At 37.9% G+C, this 21,793-nt stretch overlaps 2 protein-coding genes across 3 annotated transcripts; one reads left to right on the top strand and one right to left on the bottom strand.

Moving 5' to 3' along the window:
• Positions 1-474: 474 nt before the first annotated feature.
• Positions 475-3,730, bottom strand: LOC125183373 (chemokine-like factor). Its single transcript, XM_048069002.2, has 4 exons — positions 3,526-3,730; positions 3,237-3,395; positions 2,480-2,575; positions 475-865 (listed from the first exon to the last, which is right to left on the bottom strand). Exons 1-4 carry the CDS (start codon positions 3,586-3,588, stop codon positions 761-763), a joined length of 423 nt encoding a protein of 140 aa, XP_047924959.2. The 5' UTR covers positions 3,589-3,730; the 3' UTR covers positions 475-760.
• A 19-nt stretch (positions 3,731-3,749) lies between these two features.
• Positions 3,750-19,663, top strand: TK2 (thymidine kinase 2). Of its 2 annotated transcripts, XM_048068998.2 has the most exons (10): positions 3,750-3,924; positions 4,668-4,705; positions 5,631-5,705; positions 7,113-7,166; positions 8,698-8,787; positions 10,093-10,166; positions 15,436-15,524; positions 15,918-15,997; positions 17,356-17,436; positions 19,140-19,663. In XM_048068998.2, exons 1-10 carry the CDS (start codon positions 3,750-3,752, stop codon positions 19,236-19,238), a joined length of 855 nt encoding a protein of 284 aa, XP_047924955.2. In that variant the 3' UTR covers positions 19,239-19,663. The 2 variants fall into 2 exon arrangements, with proteins under 2 accessions (XP_047924955.2, XP_047924956.1); XM_048068999.2 differs by lacking the exons at positions 3,750-3,924; positions 4,668-4,705; positions 5,631-5,705; positions 7,113-7,166 and adding an exon at positions 8,044-8,211.
• Positions 19,664-21,793: the final 2,130 nt, after the last annotated feature.

Below are 21,793 nucleotides of genomic sequence, written 5' to 3'. Positions count from 1 at the left end.
CTTTCCGCAGCACAAGGCCTTTTATTCGTTTGCTTTTGGATATTGTGTTGCATCTACCTTGAAACTCTCCCTCACACGGGTGCTTGCCCTTTAATGCTCAGATGGTGCCTAAATTTATGATGGGCTTCCTGAGCATAAAATCAGTTGTAGCAGCAACCCTCACATAGATTGTAATAGTCTGTGACGAAAGACACAAACTTCATTTTATCTGCTATCTTCATTGCATGTTAACACCGCAGCATCGCCGTGATTGCTACGGAAGAGTTACTTCCAACACTATTACAAACATAAAAATGAAAATTCGGGGATCAAAAGGTCTCAGCAATAAAACACTCACACAGCCTGATGCTCACCACCTAGGAGGCAGATCTGTGGAATGGGGAAAAGGGTGAAAAAAATCTGTTCCTAAGATGTTTGCTGATAACTTCTACTTTTAAGTACACTTGACAAATAACGTGAAATAACGCATTCAGGGCCATTTGTAAATCTTTTTATTACAGAAAGACAATTATGAAATTAATTTTCATCCAGATGAAGATGTAGTTAAGTTTAGAAAAACACAAGACAATTTTCTGTGAAGTATAAACTGGTGAAATTGCAACGCTGAAACTATATATAGATGTAATAATACTTATGAACAATACTTGCAAAAATGTAGAGAAATGCACAGGAAATTCAAAGGTGAACACATGAAAACACATTCTTTAAAAGAGAACAGTAAAACAATCATCAGTTAAGAAACTCTTCTAAAATAGTAATCTTATTTTGCAGGAACATTCCTTTCTCTTGGTCCACTAATGCTAATCTTCTGGAAAAGAAGAACTGCATCAACAACACAGAGAACAAGCAATATCAAACCAAGCACCTGCAAAAATAACAATGATAACATTAGTTTTCTCTTAGAACCTCTATCTTTTGCTGTAGTGACTCATCTGCTGTTCCTCAAAGAAGCAGTAATTGCATCTCCCCATGGTGCTTCTGGCCTTCTAAATCTGTGTGTGATTTGAGACAGCTGATAAATTAGGTATTTAAATCTCATCAACCTTTCATACAGCAGTCTACACCCTGTCTTTGTCTGATGTTTGTCTCAAGAGCTAGAAATGATGTGTTCTCCTTGAAAGAGAAACTAATGATGCTGCATTAAGCAAGACAATGCTTTTATCCAAAAAGAAAATCATTCTATGTCTTTAACAACTGTCTAACTTCTGGCCCAGAGTAAAGTCAGCACTTGTAGAAACAAGCCTAGAAGGAAAGTGATAGTGCTTCTCTTGTCAGAAACACTGAACTGGAAACATTTGAAATCGAAGAAAATGTACATCAATGTTTAAAAATACGACTTTGGGCAGGCAGCTGGAAAAGTGTGTTTGCAGAATGACTGCGCAGTTAACCTTCTCAGCCCTTGCCTTTCAGTCTGATTCCACACTTTGTTTTAATTCAAGTATGTTTTAAAATTGAATTGTCTGATCAGCAGGAGTAATGCTAAGGCAAGCTTTTTCTGGAAAGCATAGTTCAAGACAGGAATACAAGCCTAAGGGCAATTTTCTTTCTCCCAGTATTGAGGACGTCATGCGTTCTGCCCAAACTTGTTTTCCAACCTATCTGATTGGAACGTCTTCTGCTTTCAACTTACCTTTAATTCATATTCATCTTGTAACTGAGAATATAAATTATATTCTACCATAGTTTGTCAATTTATCATGAAATCTTTTTGCTTAGGTTGACAGTTATCAGCACCAATGTGGGCAACAGCTTTGCATCCCTCTGACTCTTAGGCTGATTTTGAAAAACTCAGGTGACAAGTTCTGTTCATTATTATTTTATTTTTGGTTGCTCATCACATTCTAACTTGACTTGTATTTCAGGAAACTGACTGAAGTATATTCAAAACTGATTTTTTCCCCCCTCACTGCTTGTTACTGCTCTTTTTTTTTTTTTTTTTAGCTTTCCATCAAATTAATAATACCAGTTGCTTAAGATAGTAAACTGGTTGGATCATAAGTACAAAAAAGTCTTCGTAGTATGAAAAGACCTTTTCAAGTGCCATAATTTCTCAGGTTGTCAGAAAAAATAATATACGCTTCACAAGGGAAGTACCAGCATATCTGATAAAAAGTTTCAACCCTTTTTAGTAAGACAGCAGGCATTTCTTCTTAAATCCTGTAACCAAACTGGATAGTCCAAGAACGACTATGGATTCTCCCACCTAGAATTTCTAACTGTTGAAGTAAATGCACGTTACTCTGATTAGTTAAGCTAACTGTTTTCAGCATTAGTACTACTTCTACACAGTAGTTCCTAAATCCAATAAAGTCTTTAAATTACTTGATTTGGGGATTAAGTGAGATAAATTAATGTGCATTCACGTCTGTTTGTGACTGGTTTTCTATAACAGAGTTGTTTTCATGGCCTTATCAAAATGTAAGGATACCAAATCATGTTGATTTTAAGAATCAAAATTCATTAATATTTTCCTACTTACTCCTCCAGCCAGTGTCACTTTGTTGGTCTTGATTATTACTGCAAACAGGCACACAATTAGGAGGAACACAGCTGCTATCACTGAGTTGAAAATATCCTGAAAAAAGCAGTGGAAGCAAAATATTGTGAAATACGCACCTTAAGAAGAATGTGAATAGCTCCCAGTATGGTACAAGTAGTAAAAAGTTGCCGTTTACTGTGACAATAGGATTAAACCCGTGTAAGATCAATAGTGACACCCAGTGGCTTGATGTTAGAAGAGCACTCGTGACAAAACATCCTCATTTCACCTGTCTTCACTTCTTGTTTTTTTGGCAATCGAATTTATGCAAATTCTCTGTTGCAAGTCTATCTACTTGACCTGACAGACTAAAACAGTAAGCAAATTTTTAAAAAAAGAAGTAAGAGGAGAACTCGTTAATATTTAAGGAAAGTATGTATTTAATTTGTCATGTGAAGGATGAAAGGTACAGTATTATAAAGTTAAGCAAATGATACTAACTACAGGAGGAACTGTTAAAAAAAACAACAAACCCCTACATTAACTGATATAAACCAGCTCTTTAGAAGTCTGTGCAAAAGAACACAACAGTTGCTGTTGGGCAAAAGTGACTCAACAATTAAATACTATTCTTGCTTTTAACTTCATGGAAGCGAGGACTGAATTAACCCTGCAAGTGAACTCTCCGAGCAGTCTTCCATTCAAGATTACAACACGCATAAAATAGGCTTCATCTCGAACGCGAGCCGATACTCACAGCCAAAGGCCAGAATAGCCAGGTCATCCTTTTGTCTAGTTTTAGCAAATACAGTAGAAAGAACAACAACGTGATGATAACTTCCATGATCGCAAGCGCTGTGTATGCTTCATGGGCTCTCGAGGCAACGAAGCAGACGAACGCTACAAAGGCCACCAGCTGCGAGAAGAGAAGGGATGAGAGGAGAGGCCGACCCCCGAGCAGCCCCGCAGCGAGCTCTCCCCGCAGGGCTCCTCAGGTACCGGGGCCGCCTGAGGGGACGGAGCCCGCCCGCCGCCCCTACCCCTACCATACGGCCGAGCTTCAGGGCGCCCCGCGGGGAGCGGGCGAAGCCGGCATCCACCGCCGCCATGGCGCAGGGGCCGCGCCGGGCGTTGCCGTGCCGCGATCCGGCGGGCGGGGACCCCAACGGCCCCGAACCGCCCCGCTCCGCCCCGAACCGCCCCGCTCCGCCCCGCCGGCCGGCCGGAAGCCGTGGTGGCGAGGGTCGCGGCGCGGCGGCGGGGATGGGCGATGTGGCGGCTGAGCGCGGCCTGGGCGCTGCGCGGGGCCCGGGGGTGGCGCGGCCTCAGAAGCGGCCCGGCGGGCGCGGCCTGTCCCGGCAGGGCGGCGGCAGCGATAGCGACGAGCTCCTCGGCGGGAGGCCTGGCGCTGCGCGGCCGGCCCGGCCCCCGCTGCAGTGGCGACTGTAAATCGGGGGGGGGCGGGCAGGCCCGGTGCGATAAACGGGGCGGGGGGCGAGAGGGGGAAGTGGGAAGCGTTTCTCGGTTTTATTTATTTTTTAGTTTTTAATTCCGTGTCACCGGTTATGTTGGTAAAAGCAGCTGCCAGGTCCCTTAACGGGCAGCAGCGAGATTCTTCTCAGCCCGTGTGTGTGCCCAGAGGGCCCGTTCCTTCCATTTAATGTGCCTTTGTGGCCCCTGACTGGCCTTCACCCAGCGCTTCGGCGTTCCCTGGTGCTGCCTGTTTTCTGTTGTCGTTGTTGGTTTGTGTGCATTGGTTAAGGGCTAGTAACGTCGGTGCTGCTTTCAAAGATTTTTATCGTGTTGGAAGCATCCTAAAATCTTAATTCTTATCAAGCCCGTGAAGATCTGGGGCCTCGCACTGTGACCCCACAGCAAATACGAACTATCTGAGGAGCCCAGTGTATGCAGAAGTGTGCTGAAGAGGTGCAGGTGCTCACTGTTGGACTCCAGTGTTAAAGTCAATGGAGAACTTAAGATGAAACTGTGTCAGTGTACCCTACAGCCTGTCTGTTACATGGTTACATGATTACCCAAAGCCGTACAGATTTGTAGTTTTGCAAGTGTTCACCTTAGCCAGCAGAGAACCCAAAACTTAGTGGAAGAGCTCACAGTAAGAGGCTGAGTATAAATATAAATTATGAAGACCTTGGTTGTAACTCTTGTCTTTTTTTTTTTCCCATTTTAGATAAACATCTCATAAAAGGAGATGATAAGAAGACTGTTGTAAGTATTTACATTTTTTTTGAAAAAGAACGTAAAATGTTTAACATCTTATTTTTTGTAAGTGTACATGCATTGACAACTATTAAATGTGTCTGTTCGTTGGCCAGTCTCCAGATGGTGGATCCATTACTCTGTCTGTTATCTTTATAGGTAAATGTGAAGACCTAATGCAGGTTTACATTTGTAAAGAAAACAGAAACAGTAAACCTAAAATGCAGGTTCACATTTATCTCTATCTGTTAGTTGCAGTACAGTTGTGAAGGATTTGTGCAAGTGTAGGGAATTGCTGAAGGGACGAGTTGCAGTTTGAAGTTGGGTGTTCGGTGCTTGGCGTAGCAGTTGCTCTGTACAAATCTGTGAGCTTTTTTCTTGTTTTAGTTTTGTAAATTTCAGTGCCCAAATTTTAATTGTGTAGGTTTCTAAAAGTGCTAATCAATTTTTAAGAAATCTGTTTAATGGATACTGAAATTATTACTTCACTTGGCATTTATTTTAAGTTGAAAGTGAAGTTTAAGCCTGAGGTTGAGGTGTGGCAGGTGGTGCAGTGGGAATGTGGAAGGAGCAGTAGCGGGTGACCCCCTGAAGCTCTTAGGGCCGTGGGGAGGAGATGGGAAGTGGCTGCATGCGCAGCACGGGGGAAAGTGGGAACACAGGCAGGCAGCTGGCTACGTGGGGCGGGGGTCAAAGAGTAAGCTGCCCCCTGCATTGTAAAGGAACTGCTTGCATATGTACTTTGGGGAGAGGAAAAAGTGGTGGTCTCTGGGGAGCCACAAAATCCAAACTGATCCCTAATGTAGTTCTATAAAATAATCTATTGATTTTATAAGGCAATAGTATACTTTGTATGGAAAAAGTAAGTTTTTACATATGGCATTTACTTTTTTGCAATAACACAATTTTTAAAGGCGGTACTATTTTTCATCAGATAAGTATCGAGGGGAACATTGCAAGTGGAAAAACAACATGTCTGGATTATTTTGCACAGACTACTAATATTGAGGTACTGGATTTGCATTTCTTTATCTTTATTTACATCACAAAGCATTTGCATGTCTTGACAAAATTGACAGTTAACTCAGAACTGTTGTTCCTTCTTAGGCTACTGAGAAAGAAGCAGCATGTTGTGAGCCAGTGTACTTACTACTGCAAATATTTAGGTATTTATAGTCAAGTTGTGGAAGAGACTTTTAGATCACGTGTAATATAGCACTTAATGCTAAAATATCAATAAAACATGTAGATTAGAGTTTGTACCTCTGTAAATTGACAGCAGCCCACATGGGTTGGGCATGTTTGGGCATGTTTGCTTATATGCTATTTCATGTAATTAAAAAAAATATCTTACATTTGTTTTGTAAAAAGCAAAGACATACAAGTAATGATGTACAAATATCTATGTCATGTAACAGAGATTCCAGTAAATAGATAAAATAATACATCTGTTATAATTGTTCCTGGGAATTGCTTAGACCAATGTTGAATTTGATTTCATATTGCTTAGAACAGGATTAAGGAAAGGCCGGGCTTACTGTCTTTTAAACAATATTTGAGATCAAACCTCAGTAAACAGTTGCTTTTGTGTATGTCAGATGTTCATACTTTTTCCAGAGGACCTGGGAATGCATTTGGTAAAAGGATTCCACATAGCAATGCTTGGTTTCCAGATGTTATTTGGTAATGATCCTATGGAATAAATAACTATTAATCAAAAAGATAGCAAACGTTAATTTGCTTGTAGTGCAACATTTTATAATAACCCAGTTAATTTCCCAGGTTATCAGATTTTCTGGTTCTACAGTACTCCAGCAGTTTTAGACCTTCTGTGAACTATATGAGTCTCTTGTGATTTTACCTGCTCTAGTTAGAAGCTTTTCCTGATTATTTTTAAACATTATAGAAGTTTTGAATGCATTTTGACTTTTAGGTCACAATAATAAACCTGAAACTAATACAATGGCGTTCTCATCTTCTTTTCCTTTGGTAAGAAGCGTTATTCTCTGGGAACTCAATTTATGAAGGAATGAACAGGTCGTTGAAATGTGGTTGGTACTCAGCTAGCCATTCTTTCCCCTACATCATATTGATAAATGACTTGAAAAGTGAAATTATATCTGGGCCTGTAATCAATCCAGTGTTAAATTTTGAAAATTTAAAAATAATAAGAAGATCACGATAAGAAATTATATTTGTCTTTTTTTTTTTTTTAAACAGTGTTCATGGTTATATTTTGTGTTTCAGGATTCAGTGCTCTTTATTAAAGAGGGATGAACTTTTCAGTACATGTCCCGAATACTCTGACTTACCAAGCGAGTATTCATTAAAAGTAGTTGTAGACTTGAGGGGTCAAGTAAGTATTTCAAATCTAAAGTATGTTTAACATGTTTTTTTTTTTTTTTTTTTTAAAAAGGTCTTGACAGAACCGGTGAATAAATGGAGGAATGTTCGTGGTCATAATATCCTGGTAAGTGATAGAAACAGATTGCACAATTACAATAACTATTCTTTTTAGAAAACACAAATGAGGACTTCTTACCAGTCAGTAAAACTGTTATGAAGGGTGTGGTTGTAATTTCACACAGCAAAAAATAAAGCTCTATGATGCAAAAATCACTTTTACTGTGATTAAGACATGCATATAGTAGACATGTTGAATATTAAGCATTGTTTCAGCAGGGATCGTAAATTTTTATCTTTGTGTAGCTGAGTGATGAGGGGCAGTGTACTCACGGAATGCCTGCTTTCAAAACACTGTAACTCTACCAAGGAAGTGTGACTTGGCTGCATAAAACGGGGTTGTAGGTAGAGGTCCAGACATAATATTGGATTATACACTTTTTTTTTACTGGGTACAAGCTGAAGAATGTCACAGAAAGCCCCTACTGTGACAGTTGTATTTAAACCGACTTAACATGTATTTCAAAGAAGTGAAGAATGTCTTCGCTATTAATCTGCCTCTGAAAATGAGAAGTGTATTTCATCAGTTAATATTGTTAGACTGATACAGATAGAAAATTTAGTCCTGGGAGTCGAGAGTTTCTGCTCTCTTTAGGGTGGTTACCATTTGTAACCATTCCCTGTGGGTAAGTCACTTGGTCACGTCTATGCCCTGAGACAGGGATCTAAGGGCTCTGACTATATCCACAGATACACTTTTGCTGGAATGGTTGAAGTGGTTTGTGATGTCAGCCTTCCTTGCTTGTAGATCACTTCTGTTGCAAAAATCTCATTCCTGACCGAGATCAGTGCTCAAGCTCATCTGGAATTTGCTGTCAACACAGCATTGTGGATACACCCTAAGCCACATGTGCTTAAACATGTATTTGTTACCGTTACTGCTAGCGTAGGTCCTGTGGAAAAGTTGATTCCCCTCTGAGGATTTGCTGATGCTGTGCTTTATTGTTACTAGTAAAAGCGTGAGGCATGCTTGGTTGTGTCACATCTCATCCCAGCAATCTGTGTACTTCAAATTAGTTTTTCGTTCTGATCGTGAACAGGGAGAAAAAGAGGTCAGATTTATGGACTGAAGCCATGCCACTTCAGCGAATACACTGAATGATGCTTTATTTCAAGTCAGATCTTTTAACTGCATTGCAGGAGGGACTGATGCTTGTAAATGTTGGGGAGAATTGAAGCAGTGAGAAGGAGAATTTGAGAAATCTCAGAAAGCAATCTGAGAAATGCTTTGAGGGTCCCTTGGGGGAAAAAAAAAGTTGTAAGGGTCTGTATTAAAAGACATCTTTTCTGAGGCCTGAGATGTGCTTCCTGGAACCATATATGTGTTTCTGGATGGACTGGGTATTGCGAGAGTCTATCACTGCACAAAAATACAGTAGCAGATGCGTTTTTAATTAGTAAATGTATTGCTGTAGTGCATAGTTTTGAAATACACAACTTCAATTTTTTGTTGTTCAACCTTAACAACAATAACAAACAAAAAAACACAAAACAAAACAAAAAAAACACCTCTGTCTTGCTTCCGTCTCTAACCCCAGGGCTTACTGTACCAAGATGCATCCAGATGGGGGATAACATTACAGTCTTACATACAGCTTACAATGTTGGAGCAGCATATTAGACCAATGGTAAGTAAGTATGTTTTTCTTTTAACTTAAAGAACTTAACTTATGAAAGAGTTGGTAAGATGCGGTTATGAGTAATAAATATTTGTTTTAATCTTGTATCTGAAAATTAGAATTCTCTGTGTATTCTTTCTTTGTTCCTGCACTGCGTATGCATTTTTGATGAAAAGATAATGTTGTTATGCTCTACACATGCTCCAGAAGGGTGGAACACCTGCTTCCTATCTGCTCAGATCCTTTGCTTCCCAAAAGTAATACTGCTTCTTTTGCATCACCCTTTAAGAGCTAGACTTGCAACAACAGCTTCATCACATGCTGATGACTTGTCTGTATTGATCTTTATATAAGCACAGCTATTGCAAACCTTTGGCATGTTTTAATTAATAATAAAGACGTTCCATTGCTGTCTAGCACAAATTTAGCTGTTGTTTCTCATGTTTTTCCAAAATATTTCCACACAAATTTTATCTGTTGCTTCACTTCAGATGGTTTATGCCCTTTTTTTCTTTTATCTTCTTTTTCTCTAAGTATTTCATACCAGTGCTTTTCCGGTTTTCCAGAATGATAAAAATCTCATTCTGTTGTAGAAAAAGCTCATTAAAAAATTCCTAAGGATTGCCCAGCATTTTAGTCTGTACTTTGCTGCCACCTGAACCTCGCTGAAACCACTGATGATTCCATGGTGATTAACATGCAGAGTACCTGATTGGAAAGAGCGCTTCCAGGATTGCATTGGTCTGCAGGAATCAGTATGTGTCAGAGAATCTGTCTTCTCCAAAATGGAGCACTGTTTGAACACAAGCAAGATGTGGCTAAGGCAACCGTTGTCAGTGATTTTTTTGGCATCTGGAGGGGTAGAACACTTGAAACAGCTTTAAAGTTCTGCTGTCTTGCTACAGTTTTTCTGATGTAAGGACTGTGCTATTGAGACAGTAACAAACTTCAAGATGGCAGCAATTCAGGTAGCAATAGTTTTTGTTGCTCTGTAAGTCCTAAGTGGATTGCTGCTTATTTTGTACTTCAGCTGCTGTGTTGAATACTTCTGTAGCTACCTTGAAACTTGCATATGAATAAAATTTAATTACAAAGGTGTTTTAACAATGTAGTGACCACAAATAAGATTATTTACACTTGGGTTTTGTGTTCCCTTTCCCCAGTGATTTTTCTTATTATAGGATTTGGAAGAGCTGAAAATGTTTTGTATTTCAGAATGTACAGGACATTATGTGCAATAAGAACTTGAAAAAACACAAATAGCTGATAAAATGTAAAAAATGTAGTTGGTGACTGTCAAGTTTTATTTTGTAGATTTCCCCGGTAAGAATGATGGAGAGGTCAATTCACAGTGCAAAATACATTTTTGTAGAAAATTTATATCGAAGGTACAGTATATTATTTTCTACTTTTATTTTCTGTGTTTAATTAAATAAAAGCGTCCAATGATTTCTTTGGTTATTTGCATCTAAGTAGTCTGTGCTTTTGTACCACTCTTTGTTGGAGTGGCTGTGTGCTTTGTACAGGGTCTGCTGTCCACTGGTAGAGTAAAATCTAGAGGATGTGGGACAGGTGTCAGCATTCTTCACAAGTGCTCTCGTCTTTAGAAAATCTTAGCATTTACAAAACCGTTAATTGAAGTTATCTGCTCTCCAGCTGAATATACAAGTCTTGCTTAAATGAAAGCAATCAAATACTGAATAGCTCAAAAAACATGGGGCTATAAAGAATAATACTATAGGAGGGAGAGAACTAGATAGTATTATCAGACATAGCATCCAGGACTGTCACATCTTGCAAGAAAGAACTCAAGCAATAAGCATTCTAGCCCTCACATGGTATAGCTCAGAATCAGGGTTCACAGGATCAACACAGACTCAAAACCCTTTGGTCAGTGAGTGAGTAAAGAAAGAACGAGAACTGTTTGTCTGTAAATGTCATTTTCTGAATTGCGGTCTTCCTCCAAGCCCCCCAAAATGTGCTTAGGGCAGTCATAGAGCAGCTGGGTCTAACCTTTTTTTTTTTGTTGTTGTTCTGGGGCATAATACTGTGGCCCAGGACAGAAAAAACATTTATTACCTGGCCTGTGTATAACTCATCCACTCTGTACTAACTAAATAGTGCAGCAATCAGCACAGGTATTTTTTATAATGCTGATTGTGTACTGAAAATACGTAATGTTGTTTTAATATTTTTTTCAGTAGTCTTATGGGACAAAATCATTTTCTTGCCCCTGTGTGCAGGGAGAATGGTGGCATGCCACAAGATGGCACCCATGCTACGTAAGTTTCTAGTCATTTACTGAACTAGTTTGACACTTTACTGAGAGACAGTAAGATGTGAGGCAAACAGAAACAGGAAGAGACATTATTTATCCCAGTCTGTATACAGTGGAAATGTAACTGGAATGCCATTCTTTTTTTTAATTAGCAACATTTTTTTCATGGTAGACAAACTGCTTTTGTCCCAAGAGAAACTTGGCTGCTATGAGGCAAAGTCTGCATATGTCAGCTTTGTGTTAATTTTGTAATAAAATTTTTAATGGTATCTAAGATGTTTTGTTGCTTCAGCACTTTTTAACGTTGGACAGAAGGCACTTGTGTTTTGTTACAGTGAACTAGAAGCCAGCTGATGGTACTAATAGCAAACCAAAATACAATATGTGTGTGTGTAAAAGGATTAGAAATAAAACAAGGAAAAATTGGTACTATGTGAAAATAGGCATCGATTCACATTCAAGAAGAAGAAAAAAAAAATAGTAAATTCATTCCCCCTCATACCCTGTCTCCAGTGGTGGCCGCAAATACTTGAAAAGAGTGTATTTGGTGACCTATGGAGAATTTATTTTTCCATGAACCTGTCCAGTCTCCTCTTAAGCATGCTTCGACCTTAAGTTTCCAGGATGTCCTATGACAAGCATTTCCATAGCTTTATTCCATATTACTTGTTTGCTGCCCTATCCTTACTAGCCATAGTTCTGTAAAGATCATCCAGACTTGTCTAAAAACCTAATACTTCTGTGTACAATAAGTAAAACTGCTTATAAGAGAAGATGCTAACGGGTGTATGGATATAGCAGTAACCATAACTGAAGCAGAAATGAAGTCTGTTTCAGAGTTCTGGTAGCATGTGAAATCTCTCGCTCAGTAGAAAGTTTTTTAACTTAGAGGCGGTATCCCTGTGATATAAAGCAATTGTAGAGCCTGTATTAGGGGCTAGTGAAGGTCTTCTTAGTAACTACAGGTTTGTGCTTGGTACTGAGTGCAGTTGCTGAACAAATTAGGAAAGAGAACAATTAAAGCGGTAGATAAAACTGTAAAGTCAGTGATCAAAGATGCATCATGTTAGTCTAATCTAGTAATTGTGAATTGTGACAATCAGTCTGAAGTTAAGTATTTGTCAGGGAGGTTTTTGGAGACTTTCCTGAGCAATTTTTCATGGAAGTGCAGGAGCTGATGATTGTAATGTGGCAGGAAATCCCATTTAAGAGAGACAGTGAGAGGGGAAGTGTCAGGGTGGAAGGAGGTTTTCATGTTGGATCAGTCTTTGGATTGCTGCTTTGGTTCAAAGGGAGACTATGCTAAATCATTTAGTTGAGCTGACAAAAATTTCAACTGTAAGATAGAAGGTACTTAGTTGAAAAGCAGATACATACAATATAAATATACCTTTTATCATATATAATATAACTTCTATAAAGTTATTTTTTATATATATATGTGTGTGTGTGTATATATATATAAGTTGATTGATTACAAAATAATGCTAGCATTGTGTAGTTCAGAGAAAAGTGTATGTAATTCTTGGAAGTATCTGGCAAAAAGTTTCCAGGAGAGAATGAAATATTAGTGCTCTTGTACAGAGCTTTTAGAAGGAAACATTACTTTTTACACTTCTTACTGCTCACTCATGACCTATGAACTAAAACTGAAAACAGGTGTGAAGCTGGGATACTGGAATGATCAAAAGAACTGAAAGCCTGTTTAAAGAGACAAAACCAGTGCCATATTCGTACAGAACAGTTGGGATAATCACTTGTCATCTATTGGCACACCAGCTGCAAACAATAAAAATGGGAAAGAGTGATATTTGAAGAATATAACAACAAAAGAATAATTAGATAAAAGCTGTGGATACATTAGATGCTGAAAAATTAGAAGATAGTGTCATCTCCATCAGAAGAACAAAGGGAAAATATAAACTTTAGGCTTGGTAAATTTATGTAGAAGGATAATAGTACCCTGTGGCAGGGAAAAGGCCTTTTTAACTTAAAAAGATTACATCCTGTGCTATGTTTCTTGTTCAATTGCTGCATGAGAATTTAAAAAATCATTTTGTAACTCAATAGATTTTGCAAAGGAAAATGTCTTTGTATCCTTCCAGATGCTTTTTCTCTCCCCATTAATGTTCCGAGAAGGAAACTGCTGTCTGTAGGATAGTGTTAATTACATAAGTTAGTAAACATGCAAAAGAAGCTTGCAGAGAACACAGGAGGTTGCCCATTGTAGAAATGGAATTATTCCTGTCAGATTAAAGGTCTGCAGAACAAAACTGACCTCACATCTTTAAATTTTACTGAAAATTTTATCCAGAAAAGCCTTCAGGCTCATGCTGCTCAACAGATATTTTCAGGTGTGTGGAAGGCATTTTCCCAAAAAATTCAAAATAAAGTCTCAGACTGTGTGGTGTAAGCATGCTACAAAGATCAGATTTTTTTTTTTCTGCTTTCTTTTCTGTAAGAGAATGTATTGCTTAGGGTTCTGGTCTTAAAAATGCAGAATTCGTTTTTTTCCTAGTCTATACAAGTCCTCCTTCAGGTGGATGTTTAGTTTAAGCAAAGGATGAAGAGCTGTGGAATATCAGGAGTAGGAGCTCTTTGATCCAGTGTCACTCAGTATTTGTGTTTTGGCTTTGCAGACTTTTTCCCAGAGAGAGAGAGAAATAGCATAACATTTACGACGATGATGGAAGGCTTAAATTTTGAGCCATTGCTGAGAGCTTCTCCGGCATGCACAGATTGCATGAGTGTCCAAGTTCTTGTTGTGATTGAACATCTGAGTTTAGCACTGAAAGACATGCTCGTGTTAGGTGTAAAACAGTAGAAGATTTTTAAATGTGTGCACGTGAGTATACATGATACGTTGCAGGGTAAGCACTCGCACTTTGTCCCATTTGGATTCATAGGTATTTATAATTTTGCGGTAAACACTTTATTTGCTAGGAGTCAAATGTCAGCAAACTTTTCAAAGATGCAGCAAAACCTGTATCTTTAGGGACCTTGAGCCCGATACAGAATCTTCATGTGATTACCCAGGGGACTCTGCAGACACATGGAAGGCAAAGGCATGTTGTCCGCAGGGGAGGTCAGTGCAGAACTGATGTGGATATATCCTTTAGGTTAAGAATGGTGTTCTTTTTTTTTTTTTTCCCCTTCTTATTTGTAATTTCTTTTGAGCTTCCTGTCTTCCAGAGTAAAGCAGCAGAATCAGTGTTTGGCTTACTTATATCAGAAATGTACGCTTACTGATACGTTAGAGGAATAGCAGTGAATTGGAAGATATTCAGCTGGATGGCAGATAAAAAAGGGAGGTGATAGGAATACTGGTTTTGCTTTCTTGCATACTTAAGTGGAAATATCTTTCTGGATTATCTTTATTCGGTTTTGCAAGCGATCCAACATGTTGCCAGGAGAATGGTTGAGAAATCTGTGGAAGATCTTTATTCAGCAGTATTTAAAATGTTGCAATTGTTTTTAATCATTCAGCTGGAAAGGACAGGAGTCTGTCAATACCTTCTTCTTCTTTACTTTATTTCTGTTACAGAGGCATTTAGGGAAGAGAGTGGAGTATGTGTTACTGTAATCAATTTAGAATACAAAATAATCTGAAACTGGTAATATTTGACTATTTAGGAATATGGTAATATGAGAAAGCTCTGATACCAGTAAAAGTGTAGTGTGGTCCTTAATATATCATCTGTAGACTACCTTTTACATGAGTTTGAGATTTTATATTCTTACTGAGATAACTTTTCGGGGTAGTTGTCTCCAATATTGTCTGTGTGTTCTGAATACAAAGTTCAAATTAAGCATGCTGAATATTTCAGAACACAAATATTTCTTACAGTAGGAGTTAATTTTATTTACATGGTGTCATTATTTTTTCACTGCTCTTTACTTTGGTTTCTATAGTGAAACGTCATTGCTTCTGAGTAAATCAGGACTTTCTGGTGTCATGCAGTTCAGATATATTTGATACTATCCTGATGTAAGAAACATGAGTAATAAATATAATAAATATAATTGACACTCATTTGCTATTATTGTATAAATGTCACTTTATACCTCAACATGGTAATGTTTTTTTTTCTTAGTCACCAAGTAACTGTTTCTTAGCTGTGGTAGGAAACATTATTAATGCTTTTAACTGCTAATAATAGAAACTTTATGCTAGTCAGTGTTTTTAGAAAGAGAAAAATTTGGACTATTTGTATAGACAGTACTTTATAAGGCCTTCAATGTTGGTTTTGTTTTCATTTCACATATGCTGGAATAAATTGGGAGTAGTTCTAGTCAGGTTAAAAAAACACCAGTCCATATGAGTTTAAAATTGATCTTTGTGTATTGTTCAATGAATGATGACTTTCATGTTTTTTCAGCGGGAAAATGCCAGAGGTGGATTACGTTGTCCTAAGTGAATGGTTTGACTGGATCCAGAACAACACTGATGTTACAGTTGATTTGATAGGTAAAATTTTGATGGGATCTGGAGGGGCACGTTCGTGGGTGGGTTTCTTTACTGTGAGGAAAAAAATATTTTTTTCTTCATAATCACATTATTCATTATGGTAGTGGCTATGATGTGTATCATAAGACAGTATGAATTCATGGATGTTTCAGGGGTTGATTAACAGCAGTGCCAAAGTGGAGGTTCAGTGGTGGTACCCAAATCAGGATCCTTTCCTTCTTTAATTTGTGAATATTTTTCTTTGCTTTTAAAGCTGATCCTTGAACGTAACTATTATTTACCTATATATATGTTATATATATATATTATTATATATGTTATATAGATGTTTTATTTACAGTTTTATATACATTATTACATTTATTGACAGTTTTATATATATTTTGTTGACAGTTTACCTGCAGACTTCTCCTGAAGTTTGTTATGAGAGATTAAAGAGAAGATGTAGAGAAGAGGAAAAAATCATTCCTCTGGTAAGGAGTTCCTTCAATATATGTGGTTACAATGAGCTTGAAAAACACATTAATGCCAATGTAAGTCCTTAAATCATATCCTGAGTGTATTTCCAAAATTAACTGCAGCTGTCTGGAGGAGTTGGACTTGATGATCCTTGGGGGCCCCTTCCAGCTTGGGATATTCTGTTCTGTTCTGTTTCCATTGTGAATTAAAACTTCAGTATTTTATTTTGGTTTACTTTATAAAAATGATCTATCGTGCATGCTGACTTTCCCAAGCGTTATGTTTTAGTAATCAGTGTACTATAGCTGAATGTTTTAGTGGAGTATTAATCAACTGTTAATCTTCTCCAAGATGTAAAAAGCTAATTGTTTTTTGTATCATTAAATAGCATAAAGACACCCTTTTGAAGCACAGATACTCGTGCATGCAGATGCTGAAAATTCTGTGGGTGCTTATCATCTGCTATTACCAGGAAGTTTATGTTTGAAGAGTGTCTCTGCTTGTGTCTCAAAACAAGCAACTTCTTGAAAATAGTATCTGGGAACCTGCTTAAAAATAAATCAATAGAATGGTCACTTTGTATGTCACAGGTTACACAATAGCTTTTCACTAAACAGGCTTTCTCCTAAACAAATCCTAAATGGAAAGAAATGTAGTTATAGGAGACATGCTGTACACTATAAGGGTATCTACTGCTGCGTAGTTCAGTAGAAGTAATTGTCAGTTGAATGTTTATGTGAAGATACATGCAAAAAGCTAGATTTTGGGCCAGGTACAATTTTGCCTTGGAGAATAAATCCTTGCTTGGGTGGATGTGAAGAGACATTATGTTATGTTGTAGCTCTACTGAGGGGCAGGAGTGGGAGAAGCCAGTTTGAATGAAAAATGTTAAGTGGTTTCCATGAAAAAAATCTAATAGTTGATGAGAGGCAGAAATGCTTTTAGAGGAAATTAAATCAGTTAGGAGAAACTGAACTGGCAATATTAGGAAAAACATTGATGCAGGAAGTGCCTTCAGTATGTTTTCTTTGCAGTCTTACCCTTTTTGTCCTTACCTCCCTTTGTTGTATTTCTCTCTCTAAAATCTTGGGCCAGGTTATACCAGTGGGACAGAAGCACGGTTTTTGATCTTACAAGGTGGTGCGAGCCCTGTGCCCTTGTAAGCTCTGTCTCTTTGAGGTTCTTTATGGAATAAAACCATATACCTGGAATTAATTTTTCTCACAATTTTTTTCTCAGATTTATGTTTTTGTTAGTGGAACTATCTGATGCTCATTTTCATATGCAGTTGTTAACTTCTTAACAACATACAAAAATTGCTATATGTGTTTCATCCCTGGGAATGTTTGTTATTTGAATGCCTCTTTTCTAGGAATATTTAGAAGCTATTCATCAGCTCTATGAGGAGTGGCTCATTAAACATACCTTATGTAAAGTTTCCTGCCCAGTGCTAGTGAGTATAATTTTAGTTATAACCAATTAAGCACATGGATTATTGTACTCTTGTTCAGGGGTGAATGTCCAAAACACTGGAGGTGCCCACTGCTCGAGAAACCTGCCCATATCCTCCCACACTCCCTGCCACTCGCAACTATCCCGCCTCAAGACAGATCTCCGGATGAGATTCCTAAGTAGTTGTTTAACCTTAAACAAAACCTGAAGCGCATTCAGGTGACGTAACAACAAGAACGTGCTGGTCTGAGTATCCCAAGGATATTCAACATCTTGGAGAACTACCGTAACTAGCTCGGGGGATAAGAGGGTGGTGAAGGAGAAAGGGAGAGTGAACAGGTAGGAAAAAATATCTTCCCCTGTCCCCTCCACAGATTGGCTCCCTGATGAAAAAAGGCAATAGGTGTAATTGCCAATAGTTTCCGAGATATGGGTTCCAAAGTATAGAGTCGACGACAGTGCTGAGTACAAATACCAGGTTAGAGTCATGACCAGAAATCTCATCATTTCATAAGCCATTGTTACACCGCACAGTACCGTAACAATCTTAAACCAGGGCCCAGAAAGGATAAACAGTGCGACAGGGAGCACATACGGAAAGTAATGTGCTGTAAAACTCGATTTGGAAAACAGGCACAGCAGACTTGAGATTAAGGCAATCAACATTGTGACTAGCAACTATTAAGCAGGTCCAATACTTATACCAATTTTAGTTTAACACACTCTGGTCAAATCTGTCGGTATCTCAACCCTTCGTGCCCCATGTTGGGCGCCAAAAGGGCTGTTGTGGTTTAGTCCGGCCAGCAGCTCAACACCACACAGCCGTTCGCTCACCCTCCCCCCTCCCTCTCTGGAATGGGGGAGAGAAACAGGAAAGTGAAGCCGGTGAGTTGAGATAAAGACAGTTTATTAAGACAGGGAAATAATAATAACAACAATAATAATAATGATAATAGTATTAATAATAATAATGTGTGCGAAACAAGTGATGCACAATGCAATTGCTCACCACCCGCTGACCGATGCCCAGCCTATCCCCGAGCAGCCGGCCCCCCACCCCGGCCAGCCACCCCTATATATTGTTTAGCATGACGTCAGATGGTATGGAATACCCCTTTGGCCAGTTTGGGTCAGCTGTCCTGGGTCTGTCCCCTCCCAGCTCCTGCTGCACCCCCAGCCTGCTCGCTGGCAGGACAGAGCGAGAAGCTGAAAAGTCCTTGGCTTGGTGTAAGCACTGCTCTGCAACAATTAAAACATCAGCATGTTATCAGCGCTCTTCTCATCCTAATCCAAAACATAGCACCCTACCAGCTACTAGGAGGAAAATTAACTCTGTCCTAACTGAAACCAGGACAACTCTTTAAATATTAAGAGTGGTAATTAGTGGTAAAAATAAATAAAGCTGCTTTTTTAATAACCTTTGGAGAAAGAAAGCCTTAGAAAAATGTTTACTACAGCTATCCACAGAGAATAGCATAAGTCTGGTTGTTATCACATAGGTGGAATGTGGGGGGCTGTTCAGTTCTGATTGTTTTTAGGATCAGACACATAGCTTTTCAATGAATGCCAGATTCTGAACAGAGAAATATTTAAACAGATTTCTAGGAGTATTTCAGTCTGGCTTCAGTGGTAGTCTCATTTTGCTCAAAAGCAAATATATATTACGATGGCATTATTTCTAATGTTCATGTTCTTGTTTTCAAGGTTATTGGAGGTGACCATGACATGCAGAAAATGATAGAAAAATACGAAGAACACCGGGACCAAATACTAAATCCATATAATATGCAACACCATTTATAGAAGTCTGTGGTACTTGTATTTTAAAACAAACAAACAATGTATTTATAAAGTCCTGTTTGGGGGCAATTTTGAGTATTTGCAGTACTTCTGAATATAATTTTTCTACTTTAGCATTATGCTTTGTAGAATGTTGTGGACTTCCCACTGTGAAATGTTCAGAAACTGGTCACAAACAGAATATACTCCAATTCCCTTCCATGTTTTTAGGTTCTCCATCTGCTTTTCTGTCGATGCTGTTCTGTTGAAATACGTCTCTCTCTCCCATTTCCCACTTACTGCTGTTTCCTATAAATAATCTAAGTTTCTTCTTTTTTTCACCGTGACAAAGCTGTTTTTGTAATTTGAAAAAAGTAGTTCCATACAAAAGGTCAGGTTTTGTTAGAAGAAGGAAATGAGGTACATCACATTAAAGTAGGTTTGTAAAACAGGTCTGGTCATGTCAAAATAGGGTGTGTGGGTTCCTTACTTTAATCCCACATACACTATTGAATTTCATTGAATTCAGTTTCTTCTGCTTTACATGAAATCACAATATAGCTCTGAGGTAGCTATGTATTAGCATAGTCGCACTGAATTCAGTGGCAAAAGAATAACAGTTTTTGTGACTGTGACTGAAGAATGACTCTGAGGCCTTCTTTTTTTAGGCCAGGTTTTTAAAAGGGCTTACTTCTCTATTTTTCATGAAATCACCTTATTATGGCTTACGTGAGGACTAGTGAAAATACAGTGTGCACAGAACTCTGTTGTTCCTTTCAAATGGTGATATAAATATTAGAATTAATTGATTTTTAACTGCCTTGGATTCTTAAATGATTTTTTTTTTTACTAAAGAAAAATGCACATAGTTCCTTCAGATTACACCTTGATGGGTTTAAAATGCACATAGTTCCTTCAGATTACACCTTGATGGGTTTAAAATGCACATAGTTCCTTCAGATTACACCTTGATGGGTTTATTGTGGCTTACAGGTACTTGGACAGTAGAGAAATGGGGGGGATTAATTCTTGTGGTTGTTACTGTAAGCATTAAGTTGCTCTGCATTTGCATGTTACCCCCTTCAGTGTTGTCTTCAAGATAATGCTTTTAATGAAGCAGTTATGGCTGTTTTTACATTGCTTTTTTCTGTTTAATTTGGGGGGGGGAATAATTTCTGAAGTATGGTATATCTTTCATAACAGCTTTGATTGGTTTAATTTGCACAAGCAAGGTTAACAGTACTTTAAAACACACTTGGATTAATGTTGTTGAGCATCTGTCATGGCTTTGTATTGAATGCTTCTAAAAATGGCTAATCTCCAAGACTTTAGTTAGTATTTCCATCACTAATTGCCTAAATGTCTGTAACTTGTTGACAGTCATTTTCAGTTACTTGATGTTTTCATGTTTCGCTTGATCGCGAACAATATTTTATTGTATTATTTTTTGAAATCACATCTTTCATTTTGTAGTTTTGTGGCAGCTGTACCTGAAATGACTGCACCTTTTTCCAAATCAGGAAATGCAGTTCATTTCTTCTTGTTATGTCCATTTGGTGGGATTTTTTTCCCCCAAATCAGTACAACTTAATAATGATCAGTGCACTGAGCATTTCTTAGCGAAGTACTAAATTAGTATGCTAAAGCTTCTGTATGCTGTTCTGTTGTTCTGTTTTAAAGCTTTAGAATTCTAGCTTAAAAACAAGATTTTACATGTTAAATAATTATCTTATTGACATTTATTTGTGTAGGGGTAGTGGTCATGCTTGAAACCTGTTAAACTTTCAAAGTTTTTTTTCCTCTGTAAGAGACCAAAAGAAATATTTCTCTAGAAATATTTCTGTAAGTTTCACTCATTTGCAATTTGATTATGGCTTGTAGAAGCCAATGATAAGTATTTTGTATGCTAGCTTGGCAGTCCAGAAAAGAGCACTTAATTGTTTTGTAAAGAGAGTCCTGTGGTACAGATAATCTTACTGTCATCTTTCTGCATTTCAAAGCAATTCGGTTTTGAACAGATTTTTATTTTTTATTTTTTTCTTCACTATCAGAAGAGGAGTTTGGACAGGAGTTATTGATATTCATAATTATAATAAGATATAGGAAACAACTATATAATTTATTAAAAATTACAGATTCAATTACTACAGAGTATGTTTATTTTATCTTTTGCTATCTGTTGATTTTCGTAAATAGATTTCCATATATTTGGGATATGTATTGAGAACTGGGAACAGAAACTAATAGCTTGTTAGTTACGTGCCATGAATGTAAAATGTTTGCAGTCAGCTATAGATGTGTAGATAACAAATACTGCAGTAATCATAAATAGGTGTTTTTAAACCTGGAATTTGCTTTCTCTGAAATTTCTCAGTTCATAAGGGGGAGAATAAAAAGGACAATCAGCATTATTCTGATATGATTTTACTCCTTTTTGACTGTCAAAGAAGGAATGATTGGGCAGCAAGTTGCAAAATATCATAGAAAGTATTCTGTTTCTGTAGGCATGCTGAACTTCAGTACCAGTGGAATAGTTCCTATAAACAAGCTGCCACTTCTCTTGACTTTTAAGATGTGGT

This window comes from Anser cygnoides, chromosome 12 (genome assembly GCF_040182565.1).
Source record: "Anser cygnoides isolate HZ-2024a breed goose chromosome 12, Taihu_goose_T2T_genome, whole genome shotgun sequence".
NCBI lineage: Eukaryota > Metazoa > Chordata > Aves > Anseriformes > Anatidae > Anser > Anser cygnoides.
The sequence above is the reverse complement of the archived record's forward strand: the minus strand, read 5'-3'. Positions and strand labels throughout refer to the sequence as shown.